The sequence below is a fragment of the Podarcis bocagei genome, assembly GCF_964188305.1.
Source record: "Podarcis bocagei genome assembly, chromosome: 11".
Taxonomy (NCBI): Eukaryota; Metazoa; Chordata; class Lepidosauria; order Squamata; family Lacertidae; genus Podarcis; species Podarcis bocagei.
This window is the reverse complement of record NC_138136.1, coordinates 46497530-46523786: the sequence shown is the minus strand read 5'-3', so window position 1 is coordinate 46523786 and position 26257 is coordinate 46497530. Positions and strand designations below refer to the sequence as shown.

At 44.2% G+C, this 26257-nt stretch overlaps 1 protein-coding gene across 2 annotated transcripts in view; it reads left to right on the top strand.

Annotated features, from left to right (window-relative positions):
* C7 (complement C7) overlaps positions 1-26257 on the top strand; it is a 43848-nt gene that overhangs the window by 8603 nt on the left and 8988 nt on the right. For both annotated transcript variants that reach the window (XM_081212761.1, XM_081212762.1), the window contains exons 6-15: positions 6731-6869; positions 8709-8843; positions 10183-10426; positions 12177-12290; positions 13753-13919; positions 17281-17509; positions 19517-19688; positions 20718-20805; positions 22021-22153; positions 24465-24656. In XM_081212761.1, coding sequence (XP_081068887.1) covers positions 6731-6869; positions 8709-8843; positions 10183-10426; positions 12177-12290; positions 13753-13919; positions 17281-17509; positions 19517-19688; positions 20718-20805; positions 22021-22153; positions 24465-24656 — 1613 coding nt within the window. The remainder of the gene's footprint in view (positions 1-6730; positions 6870-8708; positions 8844-10182; positions 10427-12176; positions 12291-13752; positions 13920-17280; positions 17510-19516; positions 19689-20717; positions 20806-22020; positions 22154-24464; positions 24657-26257) is intronic.

Sequence of the window (26257 nt, the reverse complement as noted above, 5' to 3'; positions counted from 1 at the left end):
ACATAATATTTTGTTTCTAATTTGTCTCATTTTTTTTTCCATCAATACTTACTTTATCATTTACTTAAAATAAATTGCAGAAGCATAACGTATCTTAATCGTGCGCAATCTTAACATTCAAACAACTTATAATGTTTTTGCAAATAGTCCTTAAATTTTTTCCAGTCCTCCTCCATTGTTTCTTCGCTCAGATCTCGAATTCTGCCAGTCATTTCTGCCAACTCCATGTAGTCCATCAGCTGCGTCTGCCAGTCCTCCAGTGTGGGTAAATCTGGTGTCTTCCAGAACTTTGCGATAAGAATCCTAGCTGCAGTGGTTGCATACATAAACAAGGTTCTATCCTTCTTTGGCACCTTCCGGTCCACCATGCCCAGAAGAAAGGCCTCTGGTTTCTTAGAAAAGGTATATCTGAATACCTTTTTCAGCTCATTATGTATCATTTCCCAAAAGGCCTTTACTTTCGGGCAGGTCCACCAGAGGTGAAAGAATGTCCCTTCTGCCTCCTTACATTTCCAACACTTATTATCAGAAAGATGGTATATTTTAGCCAACTTGACTGGGGTCATGTACCACCGGTATACCATTTTCATAATGTTCTCTTTCAAGGCACTACATGCCGTGAATTTCATACCGGTGTTCCATAACCTTTCCCAGTCCTCAGACATAATGTTGTGTCCTACATCCTGTGCCCATTTTATCATAGCAGATTTAACTGTCTCATCCTGTGTGTTCCATTTAAGCAGCAAGTCATACATCCTCGAAAGTACCTTAGTCTTTGGTTCTAGTAACTCCGTCTCCAGTTTCGATTTCTCCAACTGGAAACCCACTTTTTTGTCCATTTTGAATACCTCTTGAATTTGAGCATAATGTAACCAATCTCGCACCTTACCTTTTAATTTGTCCTGGCTTTGGAGCTTCCAGTTATCTCCAACTCTTTCAATCAGTTCCCAATATTTTGGCCAGTAGGCCTCCATATTGGGCTTTTTTTTAGAAATCTTGGCTTCCACAGGTGATAACCACCTCGGAGTCTTGCTTTCTAATAAGTCCTTGTACTTCATCCAGACGGCAAAAATTGATTTTCTGACAATATGGTTTTTGAACAATTTATGAACCTTCGCCTTGTCATACCACAAGTATGCATGCCAACCATACACATTATCAAACCCTTCCAGATCTAGGACATCAGTGTTTTCCAACAGAAACCAATCCTTCAACCAGCAGAAGGCTGCAGCTTCATAGTACAACCTTAGGTCCGGCAGGGCAAACCCCCCTCTTTCTTTTGAGTCGGTTAGTATTTTAAATTTTATTCGGGGCTTTTTGCCCTGCCAGACAAACTTAGAAATATCCTTCTGACATTTTCCAAAACATTCCATTCTGTCCACGACCTGAAGGGTCTGAAATAAGAATAGCATTTTAGGCAAAACACACATCTTAATAGCTGCGATTCGGCCTGACAAGGTAAGTTTCAATCTTGACCAAATATCCAAGTCTTTTTTAATTTCCAACCAACATTTTTCATAGTTATCTTTAAAAAGGTTTAAATTTTTAGTGGACAGGTATACCCCCAGGTATTTCACTTTTTTAACCACACTTAGCTCTGTCTCTTTCTGATACCCCTCTATCTCTGTAGGTGTCAGATTTTTAACCAAAACCTTAGTTTTTTGTTTGTTTAACTTAAATCCCGCCACCCGACCAAACTCCAAAATAAGTTCCAAAACTCTTTTTGTGCTAGATACTGGCTCCTGTACTGTCAAGACTAGGTCATCTGCAAAGGCTTTCAGTTTGTATTGTTTCGCTCCGACCTCTATACCTTGCACCAGCTGGTCCTCCCTAATCATATTCAGCAATACCTCCAGAACAGAAATAAATAGCAGAGGGGATAAAGGGCACCCCTGTCGTGTCCCTTTTTCAATTAGAAGTTCATCCGACACCACATTGTTCACTATCAACTTGGCTTTTTGCTCTGAATAAATTGCTTCTAGTCCATTTTCAAACCCCCGTCCCACTCCCATCCCCTTCAAGTTTTTCTTCATAAACATCCAAGAAATGTTGTCAAATGCTTTCTCCGCATCAATAAAGATTAAAGCAGCCCTTGTGTTTCTAATTCGCAACAGCTCCAATATGTCAATAATATTCCTGGTATTATCAGACATGTGTCTACCAGGGAGAAAGCCTGCTTGGTCCTTGTGAATTACTTCATTTAATACGTTTTTAAGTCTACTTGCTAAAATGTCTGCAAATAATTTGTAATCCACATTCAGGAGTGAGATGGGACGGTAGTTCTTAAGCTGAGTCTTTTCCTTCTCTGACTTGGGAATCAATGTGATGAATGCTTCTTTCCACGTTTCCGGTGCCCTTCTCCCCTCCATAATCTGGTTGCAAACCTCCAACAACGGTTGTGTCAAACAATCCTTCAGAGTCTTATAATATTTGGAGGTGAGACCATCTGGGCCTGGAGATTTGCCAAGTTGCATATTTTGGATGGCACCTTCAATTTCCTGTTGAGTTATTTTACTGTTGAGCATTGATCTTTTATCTTGACTTATTTTGGATAGTCCATTTGTCCTCAAGAATTGGTCTATTTCCGATTCTTTCTGAGGCCCCTGTGCATAAAGTTCTTTGAAATATCTGTGGAAGCACTTTCTTATTTCTTCTGGTTTCTGAACTATTTTTCCTTGAATCTCCAAGTTTGTAACCGTGTTTAGCTTTTGTCTTTTTTTCAATTGCCAAGCTAACAACTTTCCACATTTATTTGCTGATTCAAACGATCTCTGCTTCATTTGTTTGATTTTCCACTCAATCTCTTGATTAATCAATTTCGAATATTGTGCTTGATGGAATTTGATCTCTCTTAGCACCTCTTTTGACTTCGGATTAGTTCTCAGCTTTTTCTCTCCATCACTTATTTTCTCTAGAATTTTTTCCTTTTTTCCATTCCAAAATTTTCTCTTTATTGTATTCTGTTGTATCAGAAACCCTCTCATTACAGCTTTGCTTGCATCCCAGATTATTCTTTTCTCCACCGTAGTATTCAAATTTATTTCAAAGTAGTCCTTTAGCGTTTTTTGGGCCTTCTTAACGATCTCTTGATCTCTTAGCAAGGTGTCATTCATTCTCCATCTGAAGGATCCAGTTGGGAAAAGTCTCAATTCCATTTTTAAGGCATTATGGTCGGAGCAGGTTTTTGGGCAGATTTCCACTTTTCTCGTTTTCGGGGCCAGTCCTCTAGATATCCAAATTTGGTCGATTCGTGTCCATGACAAGTGGGCCTCAGAAAAGAAGGTTCCTTCTTTACCCAAGGGGTTCCTTGTCCTCCAAATGTCAATCAAGTCCATATTGTCTGTCATTTCAAAAAAGGTTTTAGGGAGTCTGCCGTCTGTTGTTAAATTTTGATTTTGGGATTTGTCCATATTTGTAGACACCACCCCATTCATATCTCCCATCACGATAATGTTAGAATAATCCAGATAGTCCATCATTGTCTCATGCAGCTTCTTATAAAATTCTGATTTTCCATCATTTGGCGCATAAACTCCTAATATCAAAATCTTTTCCCCTTGTGTTTGGATTTCAATTGCGAGAATTCTTCCATGATCATCTTTAAATAAGAATTTTGGTGACAGGTTCTCCTTTGCATAAATTACAACACCTCTTTTTTTGACTTTGTCTGATGAGATAAATTCTTGGCCAAGTCTTTTATTAATTAATACTTTCCTATGGAGCCTAGTCACATGTGTTTCTTGAAGGCATATTACATCCAATTGTTCTTTTTTCAAAATATGGAATATCCTCCTTCTTTTTTCCGGAGAATTCCCGCCATTTATGTTCCAGCTAAGTAGCTGCAGAGACATCCTGTTCTATTTTAGACGTTCTTAAGATGGGGTGCCTTCCTTTTGCTCAGATCCCGAGGGTGCAGGCGTTGGCCCGCTTTCAGGCAATGTTGGTGCTGGTACAGCTGGAAGCCAATCCACTCCTTTTTGGAGATCTTCTCCATGGTCGTGAAGGAACTTTTGGTTATCTTCAGGTGTTCTAATTTTAACCTTCCTTTCTTTGTAGGTGAAAGATAATCCTTGTGGAAACTCCCACCTGTAGGGAATTGCGTTGTATCTCAGCAATTTTGCTAGTTCTGAATAGGTGGCTCTAAGATCCAACAGCTGTCTCGGGATATCTCTATAAATTTCCACCCTTTTATCTTGTATTTCAATTGCTTTTTTGAAATGGAGACCTAGGATCTTATCCCTCTCTTCCTTTGATCTTAAAATTATCAGACAGTCTCTGGATCTATCTTTCTTTACCACTCTTCCCAGTCTATATGCCGAGACAATCTTAAAATCTGTGTCTTCCTTTAAACCCCAGAACTTCGAAAATTCCTGTGTTAAGTATCCAATCAAATCTCCTTGCTCTAGTTCCGGGATGCCTCTCAATTTGATGTTACTCTCGCGATTTTTCAGTTCCACCATTGACAGATAAACTTGTTGTTCACCCACCTGTTTGTGCAGGGGCTTGACTTCTCCTTTTATTTCTTCCACTTCTTTTTGTAGAGCTCCCACTTTCTGGATTGCTTCTCCAGCCAATTCCCGATTTTCCGCTGTTGCTCCTTGCAAATTCTCTATGGCTTGCGTGTGCTGGGAAACTTGATCAGTCAATTTTTGAATCGAGGAAGTTGCTTTATCTATCTTCAAAGACTGGTCGTCCACCTTTTGGTTTAAACTTGATAATTGCTCCAATATTTGTTTAAATAGTGTATCTGACCCACCTGCTGCCATATCTTCCTCAGTGGACTTCTCAGTTGTTTCCCCTTGTTCCCTTTGGGTCACCAGTACAGCTGGAACCGACGATCGGCGTCCTTGGGTCAGTGTTGTTTGTACAAGTTGTGCTGGTTTTCTTTCCTTTTCTTTCTCCTTGGCCTCTTTAGATTCCTTAGCTTTAGATGCTCTTGTTCTCCCTGCACCACTCATTACACATCTGTCAGTGTTCAAGGTCAAATTGTCTATTGTTCCATGAGAAAGACAAATTCAATTATAAACAACCGGTAAAGTGGAATTCAAAACAAAAGTCAGTTCCCAGGATTTTATAATCCGAAAGCCCTGTAGGGGGAGTGCCACCAAGTTTCAAAGACAAAGAAGGAAGTAGTCCGCCATTAAAGTTCCAAATTTTTTCAACTCAGTAAGTTCAATATCCCACAGTCCCTTCAAAGATTCAAAATTCCCCAGAGCACCTTTTAAAGTTCAACAAAGTTTCACAAGGGGTGCTTGCAACAATATCACATCCAAACTTTCCTGCTCAAATGTATCAGTTATGCTCCAACAAAGTTTTTACAAAGTTTGCAACTGTTTCCGCAGTTTAGCACAGTCTCTCTCTCCGGCAGCCCGACGATCTGGCTCTTTAAAAATCACCCCAAAGGGAGAGGAAGGTAGGAGGAGAACCCCCATTACTCGTTCTTATAATCAAAGTCCCTTTCCACCTTCAGTTCAACAGGAAAAAGAGCAGGTTTAATAGCACGAAAAAGCTAAAGCTTCCCAAAGTCCCGTTTCAAGCGCTTCCGCTTTTTAAAGCTTTGCTTTGATCTTGTCAGCAATGTCGGAAGACGGACTTCCCTTTTCTCGTCTCCCGCTTTCAGCCAAATTTACGAAATTCTTTGCCAAATTTTAGTCCCCTTTACTCACGGGTATGTTACTTGCAGTTTGGTGTTGATTTTAGGAAGAAGGATCAGCGCTCATCTGTAACAGCCGCGCGGCTTCACTTCCGCGGAAAGAGCGATGAACTCACAGCACCGCTACCCCTCCTTCACTCCGGGTCTCCTTACGGGGTCCCTTCTGTGTTTTCGGAGCAGCTTCTGGTGCCCGCCGAGTCCCACGGCCACGGGCTCACTCTACCCGTGGTTTATCTTGATGGGTCGTCGCTATGCCGCAGCGAACGACCCTTTTCCGCGGAGCCCCTCTTCAGAGCTCGAAGAGGACCGCCATTACAGTTTCGCGCCGCCCCCGGAAGTCCAGAAGTGCCATCTTCTCAAGTTGATTGTGGGGGCCCACCGAGACATCCTGACGTCACGCATGTGATGTCACGGGAGGGGGCAGAGTTGAACAGCATACAATAATTACCTCAGCTATTCTTACAAAACACACGTGGGATAGGCCAATATAATAATCCCTATGTTGCAGGTGGGGGAGGTATACCCTAGCACCTCCCTGCAATGGCTTATAGGAATGGTCACAATGAACTACTGCTGCTATTCCTTAGCTCTCGGTGGATTTACCAGAACTTCAGCATAAATGGCAGGTGATTATTTCAAAGCAAATAAATTACAGGCTTTATGTGTCCCCGTGGCCTTGTTGGTGACCTCAATTCAGGCTGAACACAGGAGGAGAAAAAAGATGCAAGGAGATTGACCATTGTTGTTTGTCAAGTTGCATTAATTTTACCTGGAAATGTAACATAGCAGGGGCAGTTGCCATAGAGATAAAACACATTAGAATTATCAGGTGCTTGCTCTTTTCTGTTGACACACTCCAGGGGAAACATTTTGTTTTATTTTCCCTGATGTAACTTGCAATGGCAGGGATTTGCATCGTAGCTCTGCCAGTACAAAATCTCATTACAGAGTGCCCTGTTCTTTGCATAATTTAGTTTTGGAAGTAGTCTGCTGATGTATGCTAACATTTAGTTAACAACTGATGTTTCTAAATCCTGTGAACTTTGCAATCTGTGTCCTGACTCTGATTGGTTGCAGCTTTGACGCCCTTACGGGTGAGAGCAGAGGTGGAGTCATCCATACTAAGAGCTTTGGTGGCCAATGCAGAAAAGTGTTCAGTGGAGACCAGAGAGAATACTATCGGCTGAGTGACAGTGTCCTTGCTTACACATTCCAGGTGTGTTTGATTGCTTGTTTTTCAGTCACAGTATCATCTGAGGATAGGAATAGAAGCAGCTCACTGGCTGAGCGGGGGCAGAACTTTAGCATCCTGGCAGCTGGGTCTCTGATGCCTATCTGGCAAGGAGAAGAGTTTGGTGCAGTGCAAACACACTGGCAAGAGAGCTGGATTGGCTCAGCTGGTGCATTTGCACTTTGTTGAACTACTTCCGCTATGCTCCTCCTGACAACCAATAGCAACGCACCTGAGAGCCAGTGTGGTGTAGTGGTTAAGAGCGGTAGACTCGTAATCTGGTGAACCAGGTTCGCGGCTCCGCTCCTCCACATGCAGCTGCTGGGTGACCTTGGGCCAGTCACACTTCTCTGAAGTCTCTCAGCCCCACTCACCTCACAGAGTGTTTGTTGTGGGGGAGGAAGGGAAAGGAGAATGTTAGCTGCTTTGAGACTCTTTCGGGTAGTGATAAAGCGGGATATCAAATCCAAACTCTTCTTCTTCTGTATGGAAGCTAGTGTAGTGCTTCTGTCCCACCCGGCAAACTGCTTCTAGACAGGAGCATAAGAAGCTGCCCTATACTGAGCCAGCCCGTTGGCTCATCTAGTTCAGTTTGTTCTACACTGACTAGCAGCTGCTCTCCATGATTTCAAGCAGGGCTCTCTCTCAGCCCTACATGAAGATGCTGATGCCTGAATCTGGGACTTTCTGCATGCAAGCAAATTCCCTACCACTGGTATACGGTCTTTCTCATGGGCGGCTCAGTCTACTTCCAGTCGGAGTCCATTTTTCGTGTGTTCATTCACAAGTCTATGCCAGCTCGTTTTCTCAATTTAAAAAGGACAAAAAAACTTTAAATATACTCATCACATGTTTTTTTTATTTTTATTATGGATTTTGTGGCTTGTTTGTTTTTATATTGTGAATCGCCCTAAGATCTACGGGTGTTGGGTGGTATACAAATAATAATCATAATATTAATAAGAGGTATACAAATATAAATGTTTTATCTCAATGCACACATTTCTAAAAGCACTTTATTCTGCAGTATGCATTTTGGGTATGTTTTGAAAGCTAAGAACTGTATTGCAGTGTAGAATGTGTGAAACCCATAGCATAATTATTTTAAGATCCAGTGATTAGTCCAGGTGATGTGAATTAGGTTGGTTTGCTTAAAAATACAAGCTGAACAACATTTTTTTTAATGCAAAGGTGTGTTGGGGGACACAAGAATGCACATTATCTTTAGGGTTCAGGTTGAGCTATACTGCATGGGCACAGCGTTTGTCCACATTTTCCAGGCAGAGGTCCACAAATGCTCCATCTCCGAGTGGTTTTTTGACCTTAGCTTTCCCCACTAAAACCCACTCTTTAAAGCTAAATCAGAGCAGTCAATTTGGATTTTCTGTGGATGGATGTTTACTCCAATTGAGCTTTAAAGAGTGGTTTTTGAGGGGAAAGCTCCAGAGCAAAGACAGGGGCTTGGAGACACAGCTTTAAATTGTGGGCCTTGCCTGGAAGGAACAGAGGAAAGGCAACTCTGAAGAACCTGCGGTACATCACAATAACTTTAAAGAGAAAGCAGGTATCTGGCAGTCATGACAGAATTGCAGGGGAGGGGGACAGGTGTTTTATAATACACTAAATTTGGTGTGGTTTGTGGATTTTTAGGTTTAATGTTTCACACACAATTTTGGGTGGCATGAGTTAAATTTGTACATTTCCTCAAGAAAATAGCTAGCATGGAGGTACCTAGTATCTGGGCTGAGAAACAATAGAATTGCCAATATTTTATTTCTTTCTAGAGAATTTTATATATAGATACCTTTTGCTTCTTTTTAATAGGTGACCATTCAGAATGACTTCAGCGCTGAATTTTACAACAGTTCCTGGGCTTATAGAAAACACACAGAGAGTCTTGCGACTGGAAAAGATTACCGCCGGGAAGAAGAAAATACAATTGAAAATAGCCGTTCAAAGGTACCCAGTGTTCTGCATAATTTCTTGCAAGCAATTTCCCCAAATTTAATGCATTTTTAATGTTATTTTCACTATTTGTGTGCTTTTATACACAAGTGTCTATTAATATACACAGTTATGTGTGTATATTGTAAGTTGGAGACGTGCAAAATTTAAAGGATCACTGTGCTTTGATTTGTGTTTTGTTTTACACATCAAATTCGCATCAAAATGTGAATAGAACTGAATTTCTTCCCCACCCCTCATCATCCATTACTGCAGTGGTTTTCAACCAGTGTGCCGTGGCACCCTGGGGTGCCTTGAATGATGGTCAGGGGTGCTGTGGACAACACCGGCCCTCTTTCCTCCTCTACGTTCTCTGATGCCCTCTTGCATCTCTGCCTCTCAAAGGCCTGCACAGCTGTTTGTTGCAGCAGCCCTGGCTACAAACTCCACAGTAAATGATGCCTCTGGGACTGGCCAGGGGGTGCTGGTTGCCAGGAGCTGAGGCAGCCTCGGGGCAGGTTGAGCAGCTCAGAGACTCAGAGAACAAGCAGAGCAGAGAGGAGAGGAGGCTGAGGAAACACTCCACAAGGGAGGGTGTTCAAAAAGAGGTGAGGGGCTGCCAGCTCTCGAGAAAAGGGGTGACATAACTGGGCTCCTGAACCCCACAGGGGTGCCACTGAAAGAATGTAGTTGGTCAAGGGAGCCGTGGACCCAAAAAGGTTGAAAACCTTTTGTGATGGGATGATGAGCTGCTTGTGCGTAAAATCCTAGTCCCTCAGAGTTTGGTCAAATCCGCAAACCTCTGTCTGTGACGGAGCGCCTTAAGCATGGCTCCGTCAGTCGCTGGCAGATTCCGTCAGTGGTTGCTTTCGGAATCGTTTCCAACATAAAAGCTCCTTAACGGAAACGCGTCTTCTGGACTCTCGGCGTGACAGTTTCTGGTGAGGAGTGGGTGTCCCTATAGGAGGTCCTGAAACCTCCCCACTGTCCTCGCTGGAAGTGTCTCTGAGCCATTCCTCCTGCTCACTTTCCCTCGGAGCCCCTCCTCTCCCCCTGCTGGTTCCCTCTTCAGCTGCTGAGTCTCTCCCAACCTGCGTGAGCCCTTCCACCTCCTGTCCTTCCGATGGCAGTTCCCTGATACCTTTGCATTACTGGATCGGGGAGTTTGAAATTTCAGTATTTCCCTGTTTGCTGAACTCTGACACCAAATAGCTAACCAGCATGTGGAATTCAGCAGTTAACAAAGAATTCTTTATCCAGGAGATATCAGCTGTAAATTGCTCTTTTTATAAACACTTTCCTACTATTGTGAAAATAACTGCCTGAGTTCTATATATTCTTTTTGCTTTCCTAGAGTAATCTGCTCATGGTTATCGAAAACAGTGTGGAAGTTGCTCAGTTCATCAATAAACAGCCGGAACTTCTAAATCTTGCTGAGCCCTTCTGGAAAGAGCTTGCTAACCTTCCCACCTTCTATGAATATAATGCATACCGAAGGCTGATTGAACGTTTCGGAACACATTTCCTGCACTCTGGATCTTTGGGAGGACATTACAAAGTTCTGTTTCATGTTGCTTCAGACAGTGCAAAAGCACAAGGTAGTGCACTCATTCCCAAATAGTAAAGGAGTGAGGTAAAGGTAAAGGGACCCCTGACCATTAGGTCCAGTCGCAGACAATTCTGGGGTTGTGGCAGTCATCTTGCTTAACTGGCCGAGGGAGCCGGCATACAGCTTCTGGGTCATGTGGCCAGCATGACTAAACTGCTTCTGGTGAAGCCAGAGCAGCGCACGGAAACGCTGTTTACCTTCCCGCCGCAGCGGTACCTATTTATCTACTTGCACTTATGACGTGCTTTCGAACTGCTAGGTGGGCAGGAGCAGGGACCAAGCAACGGGAGCTCACCCCGTCACGGAGATTCGAACCGCCAACCTTCTGATCGGCAAGTCCTAGGCTCTGTGGTTTAGACCACAGCGCCAACTGCAGTATAAAGGAGTGAGTTTGGGAATAAAATGCATTCTATTCTTGCATGCAAGCAGCAGAGAAACCCCAAAACATTACTCTCTGTTTATATGAAATGCGGAGGAGCCCTTAACCTAGTAAGCAAGAGTAGAATCTAGTTCTAGAACACTTCCAGACTGTCGCTGTTTTGCCGGTGGGATACAATGGTGTAAGGTAAAGGGGACCCCTGACCATTAGATCCAGTCGTGACCCAATGGTCAGGGGTCCCCTTTACCTTACACCATTGTATCCCAGAGTCGTGACCCACTCTGGAGTTGTGGCGCTCATCTCGCTTTATTGGCCAAGGGAGCCGGCGTACAGCTTCCGGGTCATGTGGCAATAATGACTAAGCCACTTCTGGCGAACCAGAGCAGCGCACGGAACTGCCATTTACCTTCCCGCCAGAGTGGTACCTATTTATCTACTTGCACTTTGACATGCTTTCAAACTGCTAGGTGGGCAGGAGCAGGGACCAAGCAACGGGAGCTCACCCCCGTCAAATCCCTATCACGGGGATTCGAACCGCCGACGTTCTGATCAGCAAGTCCTAGGGTCTGTGGTTTAACCCACAGCGGTGTATCAGCCATTCAATTCACTCTCTGTTTTCCCACTCCCACCCCCAGAGGACCCTCAGAATGCGACTATACTCTTACTTCAGAATATACTGGTTGGAGTTGTTGCTACAAGAGCTCAGACCCCCTTTAAATCACTGGAGTCCTTGGCGTTGATCTTGTTTCTTACCCCTATTAGCTGTATGATCCACAGATCTCCTGTTACAGGCTGCCACTGGTATACCCAAACCTGTTTTTCTCCTCCCACCTTCCTTTGGATGCTGCTGTCACTCACCATTTTTACCTGATTTCCTCTCCCTCTTCTAGAGTCTGGGATACTTACCTCTTTTGTTAGCCTTCCTCCCCCAAGATGGTAAAAGATTCATGCAGCTAGCCTATGTAGGTTGTGACACTACCCATCTAAATGGCTATTCATCTGCATCTTCATCTACTAATATAGGTGATGTCAGCATCTTCACCTCTGCTTGCCAGCTGATTTCTGGCAAGTTGTGCTTGGCCTTGATGGAACCAGAGACTGGAGTCACCTGTTGATGGTTCCTTTACAGTTCTGTTTGAGACCTTAAAAAAATGTGTAGGCTGCCTTGAAGCCTTTCGCTTAGGCAGAAAGGTGGGGTGCAGCTCTTAATAAACAAGCAAATCAGTAAATAAATCCATCTTGCTTAAGAAGTTCCAAGCTACCTTGGGACCCAGTTCTGTGGGACATTTTCCTGCACATTGGAAATGATTGCATCGATCGTTCATTGATCATTAAGGTTAATGCCCATTTCTTGGCCTAGGTTTGAGCATGCTGGACATGCGCAAATGCACTTCATCAGGCTGGAATTTTCTGTTCGTAAAGAAGAAGAAAACAGAATGCAACAAACTAGATCAACTGCTGAAACAATCTTCAGGTAAATAGTTGTGTGTGTGTTCTTGGAGAAGCTTCCTGATCAATAGCAGTCATCCGACTTAACCGATTGGAATGTTTCACTAAAGCAAACAGGAGCCTGCCGGTCCTACTGTATTCAGCTCTGCAGCTCCCTTGTCTCCAAGGGCACAAAGAAGCATGTAGCAGAGCAGAGAGAACATGGGGGCCCTTCTCTGAAGGAGTTTAAGACTGCTGGGGAAACAGGTGGATGAGGAGGAGATGCAGGGGGAAGTGCGAGGCTCTGGCAACTGCTTAACCGAGGCCAGTCTTGCCATACGTTTCTCTGTTTGTATTCTGTTTCATTGAGCAAAAAATCAACTTGACTGCTTGTCTCCGAGTCTATATGTGGACCTGCAGCTGAACCAGCCCTGACCCAATGATGGCCCCCAACCTGGTGTCAGGAGTTCAGCCTACACTCGAGTACGACCCTGGTAGAAACACATGCCTGACTGGCATGTTCCCTCCCTCCTGATCGATCGTTCGGGAGCTTCATAAGCTTTCTTCAGCCCAAACATCACAGCGACCGATGCCAACAGACACCAGCACACTTAGGGATCCACAGAGTTTGTGCAGTTGCATAACAGAACCCCAGCAACTCAGCATTTTGGCTAATCTACTTTATTTACATATAAACACACAGAGAGCACTGCAACATGGCTCCCTCTCTCTCTCTAGCATCAGACAGCAAAGAGAGAGAAAACAAAGGACAATAGTCCCACTTCACGGAACACAGTAACACAAACATCCTGTCTCCGTCACTTCCCACTCTGTGGAGTCAAAACATATACTGTCATGTGATAGACAAAAAACCCATGACTGCAATCATGGAGCAGGAATTCTAACACTTGGATGGCTTTACAAAGAGAGTTAGAAACATTCATGGAGATGGCTGTGCTCTGTCTCCAAGGTCAGAGGCAGCCATGCTACTGAATATCAGGTGCCACATTAGGGAAGAGGGCTCTTGCGTTTGAGTCCTGCTTGTAGGTTTTCTATAAACCTCTCATTGGCCACTGTGAGAATAGGTTGCTTGACTAGATCAGCCACTGGCCTGATCCAGAAGGCTCTTCTTTTATGTTCTTATACTATACAGTCGTATGTTGGAAGTCGAATGGAATCCGTTCCGGAAGTCTGTCCGACTTCCAAAACATTTGGAAACCAAAGCTCGGCTTCTGATTGGCTGCAGAAAGCTCCTGCAGCCAATTGGAAGCCCCGTCGGACGTTTGGGTTCCAAAGAACATTCGCAAACTGGAACACTCACTTCTGGGTTTGCAGCTTTTTGGAGCCAAAACATCTGAGTACCAAGGCGTAAATGATCCAAGGTACAACTGTACTTAATTTATATGTTCTTAAGTCCATTTAGATGTCAGTTGTACGTGCCACGACACAACTGTTTGACAATATAAAACACTTGTTTTTAAAATGCTGTGCTCTTTTTGTGCTTCCAGGTACCAGAAGCAATCAGATTCGAGCTGACCCGTTAGTCGAGGGAGGAAGTCCCGGAGCTGTAGCTGGGCTAAGCTACATGGACATAAATGATCCTGTGGCAAATACGCAACGATACTCCTTCTGGGCTAGATCGGTGTCCCATACTCCTAGAGTCATTAAGCAAAAGGTAAATCTCTGATTTGTGTGATTTATTTTTTTTATTAGATGAATCATTCTCACACAGTTAAACGCCAGGGATTTTCAGCACATGAAGTGGGAATATGCTTCTGAATACCAGTTGCTGGAAGCCAGAGGAGGAGAGAGAGCTCTTGTGGTAGACTCCTGCTTTTAGCTGTTCAGCCCCTGTGAGAACAGGATGCTGAAGGCATAGGCGCCGACTCCATGGGGCCTGAGGGGGCCCGAGCCCCCTCAAAAATTCATTTGGGGGGGCTCTGCCCCCCAATAATCTCGGGCGCCCCTCCAGCAGAGCGCCACCGCCGCCCCTCCCCCAGCCCAAAATGCACAGGGTCGGGCTGCATGCCTCCTGCCCTCCCTCCCGAGCAAAAGCTCCACCCAATTTCCTTCGGAGCTGATTAATAGGCGCAGCACGCTCTCCCCTATTCGCTCACGAGGAGGCGGCGCCACTTTATCTGCATATTCATGAGCTTATTTATTATTCATGAGCTTTCGCGGGCTCCCCCAATATTTTTTATAAGTCGGCGCCCCTGGATGCTGGACTACATGGGCCATTGCATTGACCCAGCAGGGCTATTCTTCTGTTCTTATCATGCTTTTTGTCATTGTTTCCAACCTTCAAATGTTGATCTCATCTTCTCCACAGAGCTTACACACATACCACTTGCATGCTGCATGAACCCTAGAGATAGGTGCAACTGTTTCAGCTACTCTCATTTTTCCAGTCTTACATTCAGTTCTCCACAAAATGCCTCTTTATATGTTCTCCCAAAAATTAATCAGTCTTTTAGTGCACATTTATCCCAATGTAAACATTTTTGTATGCCTAATTTTGCCTAATGGACACATTTCTGCAAGCAATTTCTCCTAATATAATGCATTTTTGCATTATTATTTTTTAAAGAATGCTCACAATTTTATGCACACTTCCCCCCAGACATGTGCATTTTTCTACATATTATTTGGTTGGAGAATGGCGTTGCAAAGTTCAGAGACATGCAAATTTCAAAGGATAGTTTGGTTTCAATTTGCATCTTGGTTTGGGAGTTGTGAATTAGATCGGCTTGCAGTTAATGCAAACTGAAATATACTCAGAGTTGCAAAGTGATTTCATGCTCTTTATTCAGCTCATAGTGGTGAGGAGGAATGAATGAAAGTCCCCTCAAAGTGTCTTCTTTATACATTATTTACACAATGGGCTGCACATGATTGGCTAATTCCGGAATTCTACTGTAAGCCAATCAGGTTGTGGATTCACTTCTATCTGGAGCAGGATTGGGTGGTTCCTGCCAACCAGTCATACTGCTGCATTGTTCTAGGACCAATCAGACTGCTGCATTTTGGATCCTATTGTTCTAGGACCAATCAGACTGCTGCAGTTTGGATCCTATTCAACTCAGTACATAACACAAACTGAACCAAATTTCTCCCTCATCCCTAAGGTGTGATCTGGTGCACTGCAAAATGCAGGCTTCACCCATCACACACAGAGAGCTTATGTGCATATAATGTGTGCATGCAGATGCTCTGTTTTTACAAAGGAGCAATCAATGCTTGGGTACCAGGAGCAAGGCAGTGGGCATGATGTTGAGCATCCTTGAGTCGTGACCATCTGAGAATGTCTATTGGCTTCTTATAAGTGCAAAAGGAGGACTCCTACTGGAAGGCATCCTGAGAGAGGCTTATGCCTTCAGTTCAGTATCACTGAAGCAGCTCTACCATCACTGTCCCTGACATGGCTACTGCCACCCAGAACTAGACAAGACTTCCATTTAGTGTAAATTACTCATGGCCACTTTTTAAAAAATCAAATAAATCTCCTTTCTTTTTCTCCTTCATTGCAGTTTCCCCAAAAAACACTATTCAAGTGAAAGGAAGTTGCTGCTGAGCTTGCTAAGTCAAATAAATCAAATAAAAGCAGAAATCCCTGTGAGCATTGTACCTTGTTTGCAAGTTAATTAAGGTCCCTATACTCAGCCTGAGCATCTAGTTTTCTCAGATCCAGTGAGTAAGCAGAAATTTCAAGATGCCAGCAAAGCAATTCAGCGTTATTGCATTTGACATAATTAAGATTCATATGCACAATGCTTGCCAACTGTGTAGCCCCCATGAGCAAGTTTGGTTAGGTATAGGCATCACACAGCAAACATTATCCTGGGTGACTGGCTAACTTCATCTAATGAATGAACCCCCCCCCCAAAAAAAATAAAAATAGAAAAAAACCTCAACAGATGCACAGGTCAATACTTACTCACTGTAGGTAGCCATGTTGGTCTGCTGTAGTCGAAACAAAATGAAAAAAAATCCTTCCAGTAATTTTGTGTGCATGCACACGAAAAGTGTATCTGAAGAAGTGTGCATGCACACGAAAGCTCATACCAATAACTAACTTAGTTGGTCTCTAAGGTGCTACTGGAAGGAATGATTTTATTTTATCTGCCAAAAGATAATTCTTAAAGCAATTCCACTAGCAATTAAAATAGTTTTAACTACTGATTATTTTGGGCTGTTTAGTCATTATTGTTGTCTTTCATCTGTTAATGTTGCTGCTGTCCTTTTGGAAGTTGCTCTAGAAATATGGCAAAAGGCAAAGTTAAATAAAGAAATAAAAATAAACAATAGAAGTTTTCCACTCTGATGTCCAAGGAATAGTCTGAGGATGCTCAGATTCTTTGTCACCCTTAAGCAGGTCTGAACCTACTCACCTCTTGAGCAAAATGCCACCTGGAAGCCCTATTATCAGGATCGTAACAAATAAAGGTCATTTAGGTCCCACTGATTTTTACAGGAATTTTAATCACACAGGACTGACAAGCATTAATGTTGGCTGTGTTGAACACTGCTCCTAGTTTCTTGAGGCAAGAGTAGCATTAATACTGTGCCAAAATTTGGCCTCCAATTTCACAGAAGTTTTCTTCCCCTGAAAAAAGAAAATAGGTTTCATTTTTTTTCCTGCCTAATTTTGAGGGCAGTTGAAAATTCCATTAAAATTTCAGGAGTTTGGAGCGTACTCCTCATCATTGCAAGGTGGCTAGGCATGGGGGTGGTGGTTCTGCTTTCCAGTAAAGATCGGACCAGCATTGTGCAGCCTCCCCAGCTGTCCACACTTTCTGATTAAAAAAACAACCACCATGGGAGGAATTGCCTCCAGGTGTCTTTTCCTGGGTTTTAATCGAAACATGTGCACCTTACTCAAAAGTAAGGGAAATTCAACAAAAATCCCTTTGAATAATTTTTGAGTGCAATTTCCCCCTCGTGGAGAAAAAATGGGGAGCCAAGTAGAATGTAAGAAAAAAGTAATGTTCTTTGAAAACAAACAAACAGTTGGACATGTTAATTATATATATATATAGCTCACACCACTGTATGAGTTGGTGAAGGAAGTACCTTGTGCATCCGTCAAAAGGCATCACCTGAAACGAGCCATCGAAGAGTACCTGAGCGAAAACGATCCCTGCAAATGCCGCCCGTGTCGAAATGGCGGTGAGCCGGCTGTTGTGGAAACTCAGTGCCTATGCTTCTGCAAACCGTATACTTTCGGAGCAGCTTGCGAACTGGGAACTCTTGTGCAAGACCAGCCAGGCAAGTCATTTCTCTCCTGTTTTAGAGTGGAAGTGTTTAAAGCAGGTAGTGCAATGTGTGGACACTACAGGCCCTCCCCTAATGCACACATGCACACATGATGTTACTGTGATTTGAAGTTACTTAGGGCTTATCCACTCAACATTTCTCCCACTGCTTCCCCACCCCAAGGGAAACCTGATATTTCAGGCTTCCTCAACCTCGGCCCTCCAGATGTTTTTGGTCTACAAGTCCCATGATCCCTAGCTAGCAGTACCAGTGGTCAGGGATGATGGGAATTGTAGTCTCAGAACATCTGGGGGGCCGAGGTTGAGGAAGCCTGTGATATTTAGTGCTGACTTGGAGCAAACAGCAATGGGGTTTTCTGCCAGTTGCCTTTTTGTTCTGATTTAGTGCTAAAAAGTGGGCTTTCGGGGGGGAGGGCAGTGGGGCAAAGGCCAAGTGGACCTCTGCCTAGAAAGCATGGGTCATGTGGAAAACCACCCAGACTCATGCTTTCTAGGCATGGGTTAAGCGAAAGTGTGGATGGGTCCTTAGAACGCAAAAGGACCAGCTCTTGTCCCTGGCCTCTTCAATGCCAGAGGCAGGCTTGCAGGATCTACTGTAACTTGCATTTGTTTTACTAGAACCTCAAGGTAAACCTGGTTTCAACCAAATCTGGTTCTAGTAAACCTGGTTTCAACCGAACCTGGAAGCAAAAGAGTGGTTCAGGGGGAGGAGCGTCTAATGCAAAAATGATAGCTGAGCGGCTGGAGATAATAACCCACCACATTCTGTAAGTCACATGCTGGAAGGTACACATCTGCTTTCCATAGGCATCCACAGGATTTTTCAAAGCAAAACACCGAATAGGGGAGCAGGCCAGTTTCTCACAACAACAACAACAACAGCAACAACAACAACAACAACAAAAACGAGAATAGTGGCTGTGCATTTCCTTTCATATCTCAGGTTTTACAAGTCCTGGACGCTTGCTCTTTGGGGAAAAAATAAAGCTGGGAATCTGAATTATGATTCACCGGGGCAGGGGGGACAACAGTCAGCTTTTCTGTGAATTGCCATTTGCTCTGATTCAGCGGTAAAATGCAGGTTTTCCTGGGGAAAATACTAGGACAAAAAAAGGGTTTTTAAGTGCTGATCTGTGCCTAGAAAGCATGATGCAAAAGGAAGTCCGGATGAGTCCTTAGTCAACAGCAAGCAATTATGTACCCATAATTTACGTGTGAGGAACACTGGTACTGAGAGACAAGGAATCAGTACATCAGGATTTCTGCCCCCTCCTTACTTGCGATTGTCAAACAACTGGGAGTCATGAACTCTTGCTGATTTACTGTAAATCACCTAGGGCTCTGCCAAATGATCTCTGTTGGTCTTCTGTGCAGTTGCAGCAATGTGTGAACTGTAGGGCCACCGTAATAGTTAACAGCAGGGATCAGCAAACTTTTTGAGCAGGGGGCCAGTCCACTGTTCCTCAGACCTTGGGGCGGGGGGCTGGACTATATTTTGGGAGAAAAAAATGAATGAATTCCTATGCCCCACAAATAACCCAGAGAGACATTTTAAATAAAAGGACACATTCTACTCATGTAAAAACACCAGGCAGGCCCCACAGATAACCCAGAGAGACATTTTAAATAAAAGGACACATTCTACTCATGTAAAAACATGCTGATTCCCGTACCATCCGCGGGCTGGATTGAGAAGGCTATTGGGCTGGATTCGGCCCCTGGGCCTTAGTTTGCCTACCCATGGTTAACAGCTTAGCTATTTTCACCTCTAAGAAGGGAAGCAGCTGAAACTGTAGGCTGGTGCATAGACAAGGGTGCAGTTGGCCCTCACTCCTTAAGGGGAATCAAATATGTCAAATTTCCCAATATTGTCCAGGTTTCAAGCTCTTTCCTCTGGAGGAAGGAGGGTGCAGGTGAATATCTTGTGACGGTGAGTTGCATAGTATCCTGTGTCTGATCCACTGAAAAATGATGCATGACCTTTCCTGCCATTATGAAGGAGTCACTGATGGGAGCTGGAGCTGCTGGTCCTCATGGAGTCCTTGTACAGGAGGAAGGAAATCAAGAAGTCGAAGCTGTAATAATCCCAGTCCCAGTGGCGGTGGAAGGTCCTGCATCGGAGAAGCAACTGAAAACCGCCCATGTGAGGATGAGGATTTGCAACATTTTCGGTAGGTGGAAATGATACTTGCTAAGAGGAAATATGGTTTGGCAAGTCCTGGAGTCACCTGAGACTTGTTGCAAATTATACATTGAAGAGAGAGTCAATGTATTGCTCTCCAGAAGCTGCTGAGCTACAGTTCCCATTATGCCTGACCACTGGTCATGCTAAATGAAGCTGATGGGAGTTGTCATCCTACAACATCTGGAGGTCAGCCCATATACATGGTGGAGTAAAGTGGTTCTCAAACAGTGATCTTTGGACCACCAGTGATCCACAAGGTTCATTCAAGTGATCTACAGTGCATCTGTGAATTTGTGGTTGAAGACAGAAGACAGGACATCCATCACACTGAATATGCCTATTGGCTTTTATTGGTATTTCAATTGCTTCTTCTATTTCTTATGTTGTATTACAGGCATTCTGTGTTGATTTTGCCACACATCCTACCATTTTTACTTTGTGCTCATAAAGTAGTATGAATAATTATAAAACAACATGGAGGCAGGGAGACCCAGTTTTGGTGCTAGGTGAATGGGTGAATGGCTTGGAGTTTTGAAACAACCACAAATGTCTAACAAGTGTTTAAGATTAAACTTTTCAGTGCCTTCAACAAATGGTTTGGGAGGACCTGAAATGGCAACATTGCAGAAATTGGGCAAGCACAGTTCTGGATGGAAAATCCAGTTGTATGATCAGGATATAAACCCTTTTTTTAAAATGCAATTTTAAAATCTCATTAGAGAATTATTTGTGACCTGGAAAAAGTTAGCTCAAAATACTTTTTTCCATGTAAGGATTTGGAGCATTTCATTTAGGCTGGGACAAGAAAGGGACAAAAGTTAGTGAGCATCCATAAGCTGCTTTTTCTCTATGAGTGTGTTTGTGTCCCTCTCCAGATGCTGATAATTTAAATTTGTTAGAAGCTTAATGGCCTTGCAGAAACAGACCCCTCTGAGAAGTAAAGTGTTTTCAAATGAAAGGTGACAAATCTCTTGAACTCTAAAATAAATTATAATCAAAATGTTTTGCTTTATAGTTCAATAGAACCACACTGCTTTGATGTGTCTACGCTGGGCACAGAATCCTGCCCACCACCTCCTCCCTTGGAAAATGGATATGTGCAGGTAAGTGAAGCACAATAGAATTCCCACCTTATGCAGGTTCTCTGCATACAGAAGAGAAGTAAAATTTAGGTTGCAGTTCTGCGTACCTCTAAGGTAGCCCATGTGGTAAGCTCCAGATGTTGTGGAACTACAATTTCCATCAGCCAGCATGGGCAACAGTCAGGGCTGATGGAAGTTGTAATAATCCAAAGAGGATCTGAAGGCCACCTGTAATTCCCACTTGCCCAGGAGTAGGCCCCATTGAAATCAGTGGAACTTAACTTCTGAGTCCATATGTTTGTACTTTGATTGTACTACAGTGGTACCTCGGATTACAGACACTTCAGGTTACAGACGCTTCAGGTTACAGACTCCGCTAACCCAGAAATAGTACCTCGGGTTAAGAACTTTGCTTCAGGATGAGAACAGAAATCATGCTCCGGCGGTGCAGCGGCAGCGGGAGGCCCCATTAGCTAAAGTGGTACCTCAGGTTAAGAACAGTTTCAGGTTAAGAATGGACCTCCAGAATGAATTAAGTTCTTAACCCGAAGTACCACTGTAGTGGTTGGGAGTTACTCGTGCGTAATCCTGCCCCGTTTGAGCATCGGATTGCCTGGTTAAACCCTCCGGACTGCACAGCCCATCTCAGCGTGGCTGCCCTTAGTCACTCGTAGAATCTGACTGTGGGCGTTTCTTAAAGCGCTGCCAACATAAGAGTTGTTTGACGCCCAATCGTCTCCACCTCTCACTGCGCGGGAGTCTCCTGCGCAGGGTGGGCGTGGGCAGCGGGGTGCTTGGGCTCTCCTCACTAACTTCCAACGAAGAGTCCTGGAGCCCCTGCACCTCCCTGTCCCGTTGCTCTCCTGGATCCCTGGTGTTACACTCATTCTCTTCCCTTTCTTCCCAGCTGAGTCTCCCTCTAGCGCTGGGACCTTCTCCTGCAGAATCAGAGACCCTCTCCTTCTCCCGTGCCTCTGATGTCAGTTCCCTGACAACCACTGTATATGGATTTCATATATGGATTTCATTGCTGGTTCACTGGTTTATTTAGGCAGTAAACAAGTTTACCTAGGCAGAAATATCCATGTCCTGGGCCACGATGCTGATCATTCAAAAATGCAAATATATAATTCTATAACACTGTATATTTCGAATAATTATGTAAGAATTATTCAAGCATGTAAGAATGGAGAGGCATCCTTCCACTCAGTGACCCTCAATTTTTCTACTTTTTAGGATGCCGATTCATCCTATCCTGTGGGGAAGAGCATCATTTACACCTGCAATAGTGGATATGCTGTTGTCGGGGACCCGGTGGTGACCTGTGGCGAAGGCTTGAGGTGGACCATTGGACCGATGAGCTGCCAGAGTATGTATTTGTAAGCCTGGCTGCAAAGTACAATTCACCATTTACATTTGTGTGCCCAGGCGGAGATCCACCCCCCGACCCCAGGCGACACCCGGGTGGAATAACGACTCGTGACAATGTGTTATGGGATTAAAATTGGCCACAACTTTATTAAAGATTCAGATGTAGAAAGACCTTGGCTTAGGCATTGGTCGTTTATCCCTCCCAGTCCCCGGTTGGGGATCTGGGGCACATCAGGGTTAGCCAATCTGTCTGGGGACTGGGCTGGCTCTGGAAGACGTATGTTTAAGCAGAGAGCCTGCCCCCTATTTCACCGCAACACAGGGGAGAGCACTGACAACCTTTCAGCTTATGGCCAGTGACTTCCCTCAACACAACCCCTTTAACAGGGAACCCTGGGATCGTCGCGGGGGGGACGGGGGACGTGTGTCACGGCTTCACACCCCCTACCCATTTAGGTAAGATAAACTAAAGGATTCCACCCAAGGCCTATAACCGCCAAAGTTGTGACGTTTTGCTACGGGGAAGGCGAAACCTGCCAATGCAAGGAAATTCCTTCCCAGGCCTTCAACAGCAACCATTGTAAGACTGTAGCAGTGCCTTGATGAGCTATGCAGAACTGGCTAAATTGACATACAAACTGCGGGACAAGGACAACTGTGACTTTAAGGAAGAATGGGAGCTTTTTACAAATTATCTAAAAAGACAGCAAAATGAACTGGACCCCTTGGCAGGTTTTGAATAAACATGCACAAATTTATTGGTTGATAACATGATAGATGATAGATAGATAGATAGATAGATAGATAGATAGATAGATGATAGATAGATAGATAGATAGATAGATAGATAGATAGATAGATAGATAGATAATGTAAGGATATGTATAATTTTATAACATGCAGAGAACAATATGTGCTGAGAAATCAGAGAGAGGAGCTGAGGGAAGTCTTGAGGGGGGAGGGAGGGTTTCAAGGGGGAAAAGGGGGAAATAATGAATATGATATGTTTTGACAGTGTGCATGTTGAAATTGTTAATAAATATATATATATATATTTAAAAAACATTAATATAAAAAAATTAAAAAGACTGTAGCAGTGCCTGCATACCTGTAAAGAAGTAGTTAAAGGTAAAGGGACCCCTGACCATTAGGTCCAGTCGTGGCTGACTCTGGGGTTGCGGTGCTCATCTCGCTTTATTGGCCGAGGAAGCCAGTGTACAGCTTCCAGGTCATGTGGTCAGCATGAATAAGCCGCTTCTGGCGAACCAGAGCAGCGCACGGAAACGCCGTTTACCTTCCCGCCAGAGTGGTACCTATTTATCAACTTGCACTTTGACGTGCTTTTGAACTGCTAGGTTGGCAGGAGCTGGGACCGAGCAACGGGAGCTCACCCCGTGGCGGGGGTTCGAACTGCCAACCTTCTGATCGGCAAGTCCTAGGCTCTGTGGTTTAACCCACAGTGCCACCCGCGTCCCTAAAGAAGAAGTTAACCTGCAATAAAAGGCCTAAACGAAAGGCAGGTAGGCTGGGTGAAGCTCTGAAGCTGACTAAGAGCTCCCATTAAGGCTCCGCCCCCCTTTATGTTTAAAGAGCGGACGCAATCCTTATTGTTCCTCTCACCTGGCTCTGCCTCCCCAGTCACGATTGGCTCTTTGAACGGAGGTTTGGCGGGAACCTCAGGGTTTGTGACTTGGGGTCGTGGTCCAGGAGTGCTCCGCCGGGAGTCATATAGGACCGGGGTGCTGTGCGTGAGCATGAAAAGGGCGCCCTCCATTTGGGGAGCGGTCATTCTATGCCAGAAAAAGATGCCGTTCTTAAATTTCTGTCATGCAGCTGTTCATGACCATTGCCGAAGGAGATGAGGAAAGGGAGTAACAATAGTGTGGTGTAGTGGTTAAGAGCAGTAGATTTGTAATCTGCTGAACTGGGTTCGATTCCCCGCTCCTCCACATGCAGCTGCTGGGTGACCTTGGGCTAGTCACACTTCTCTGAAGTCTCTCAGCCCCACTCACCTCTGTGCGGGAGGAAGGGGAAGGAGAGTGTTAGCCACTTTGAGACTCCTTCGGGTAGTGATAAAGTGGGATATCAAATCCAAACTCTTCTTCTTCTAGGTAACTGCTGAGAGGGAGCAATTGTTTGCACCTCACAGCCCTCAAGGGCTAGGGATACAAATGTGTTTTCATTCTTCCCTCCCTCTGGATATAGTCCTGACACAGCTCTCCCTTGCCCAGTTTATCTTCAGGGCAGGGCCTTAATGTTCACCCTAATGAACCAGCCCCCACAACTTGGTTCTCCTCTTTATTCCCTAGAAACGGCTTGTGTCTTGCCTACGTTGGAAGGAGGACTGAGTGCGGACCCAGTGAAACCATTGTATCAGATTGGAGAGAAGGTAAAGCTGTTGTGCCCAGAAGACACGCAGTTGGAAGGAGCAGCTGTCCTTTTGTGCGAACCCACCCTGAAGTGGTCTCCTAACATCAACAATATCCAGTGCCAGAGGAGAGGTATGTAGTTCTAGGCCTTTTTTTTTTTTTTTTTTTGGTGCACTTGTAGCCTGATCTTTCTTTGGAAACTTCAGAGCAGCGCCTATGGGCCTCCAGAGAAGCATTCCACTATCCAAACTTAACTGAGCATGTTGAGACCAGATCAGTTTTAGCCATTTAACAACACCCTGCACCGCAAAAGCTATTCACTGGGTGCAGAGACATTACCTGGATTTCAGAGAGTCTTCTCCCATTTGAAGGAAGGCAAGTCTTGTCACTTTTGCCTGTGCGGGATCAGTGTTGTTTTTCTAGAAAAAGAGGTGCCAGAACTCACTGTGAACACCTCCTTTGTTCTCTTAGAATGGCAATGGTGCTCACCTGAGAGGTGCTGGAACTGAGTAATAATAATAATAATAATAATAATAATAATAATAATAATAATAATAATAATAATAATAATAATAATAATATATTTATACCCCACCCATCTGGCTGGGCTCCCCCAGCCACTCTGGGCAACTTCCAACAAAATATTAAAATACAGTGATCCATCAAACATTCAAAGCTTCCCTAAACAAGGCTGCCTTCAGATGTCTTCTAAAAGTCTGGTAGTTATTTTTCTCTTTGACATCTGGTGGGAGGGCGTTCCACAGGGCGGATGCCACTACCAAGAAGGCCCTCTGCCTGGTTCAATGTAACTTGGCTTCTTGCAGTGAGGGAACCACCAGAAGGCCCTCGGTGCTGGACCTCAGTGTCCGGGCAGAATGATGGGGGTGGAGACGCTCCTTCAGGTATACTGGACCAAGGCCGTTTAGGGCTTTAAAGATCAGCATCAACACTTTGAGTTGTGCTCAGAAATGTACTGTTCCTTTGAGTTCCCCCTGAAAAAAGCCCTGGGTGGGATGATGATGATGATGATGATGATGATGATGATGATAATAATAATAATAATAATAATAATAATAATAATAATAGTAATGCCACCAATTTGGAGTCAGCTGGTAGGCTTAACTCCTCTCTTTCCCTCATTTTCAATGGGAGAAGGTTGAGTTTCAGAGTACTATAGTGGGCACTTGCTGCAGCATCCAAGGGTCCAGGGGAGCTACATTTCCTCTGCTTCCCAGCATTACTAAATTGTGCAGCAACAATGCACCATAGCACCCATGTCCTCAGTCCCAGCTATGGCATTCCTTGGACGCCCCCGCCCCCAACAATCCATGCTTCTTTTCACTGGTAAGTTGCACAGTGTGAGAGGAGGAGGATGGGGAGAACTCCAGAGAATGATGTAGCACAGAATGGGGGAGGTATATGATGGATTGATTAAATTTCTATACCACCCTTCCTCTGAAGATCCCAGGGAAGTTCACAACATAAAAATACAAAATGAAAACACAAAATACAGAATAAAACGAGAACAAAAACAAACCAGTGACACCCCCCCCAAAAAAACACATCTAAAAGGCCATAAAAAGTCCAGTCAGCCCAAGGCCTGGTTATGGAGAAACATTTTTCACCTAAAGATATGTAACAAAGGCACCAGGCAAACCTCCTTAGGGAGAACATTCCACAAATGGGGAGCCATTGCAGAAAAGGCCCGTTATCATGTTGCCACCCTCTAGAAC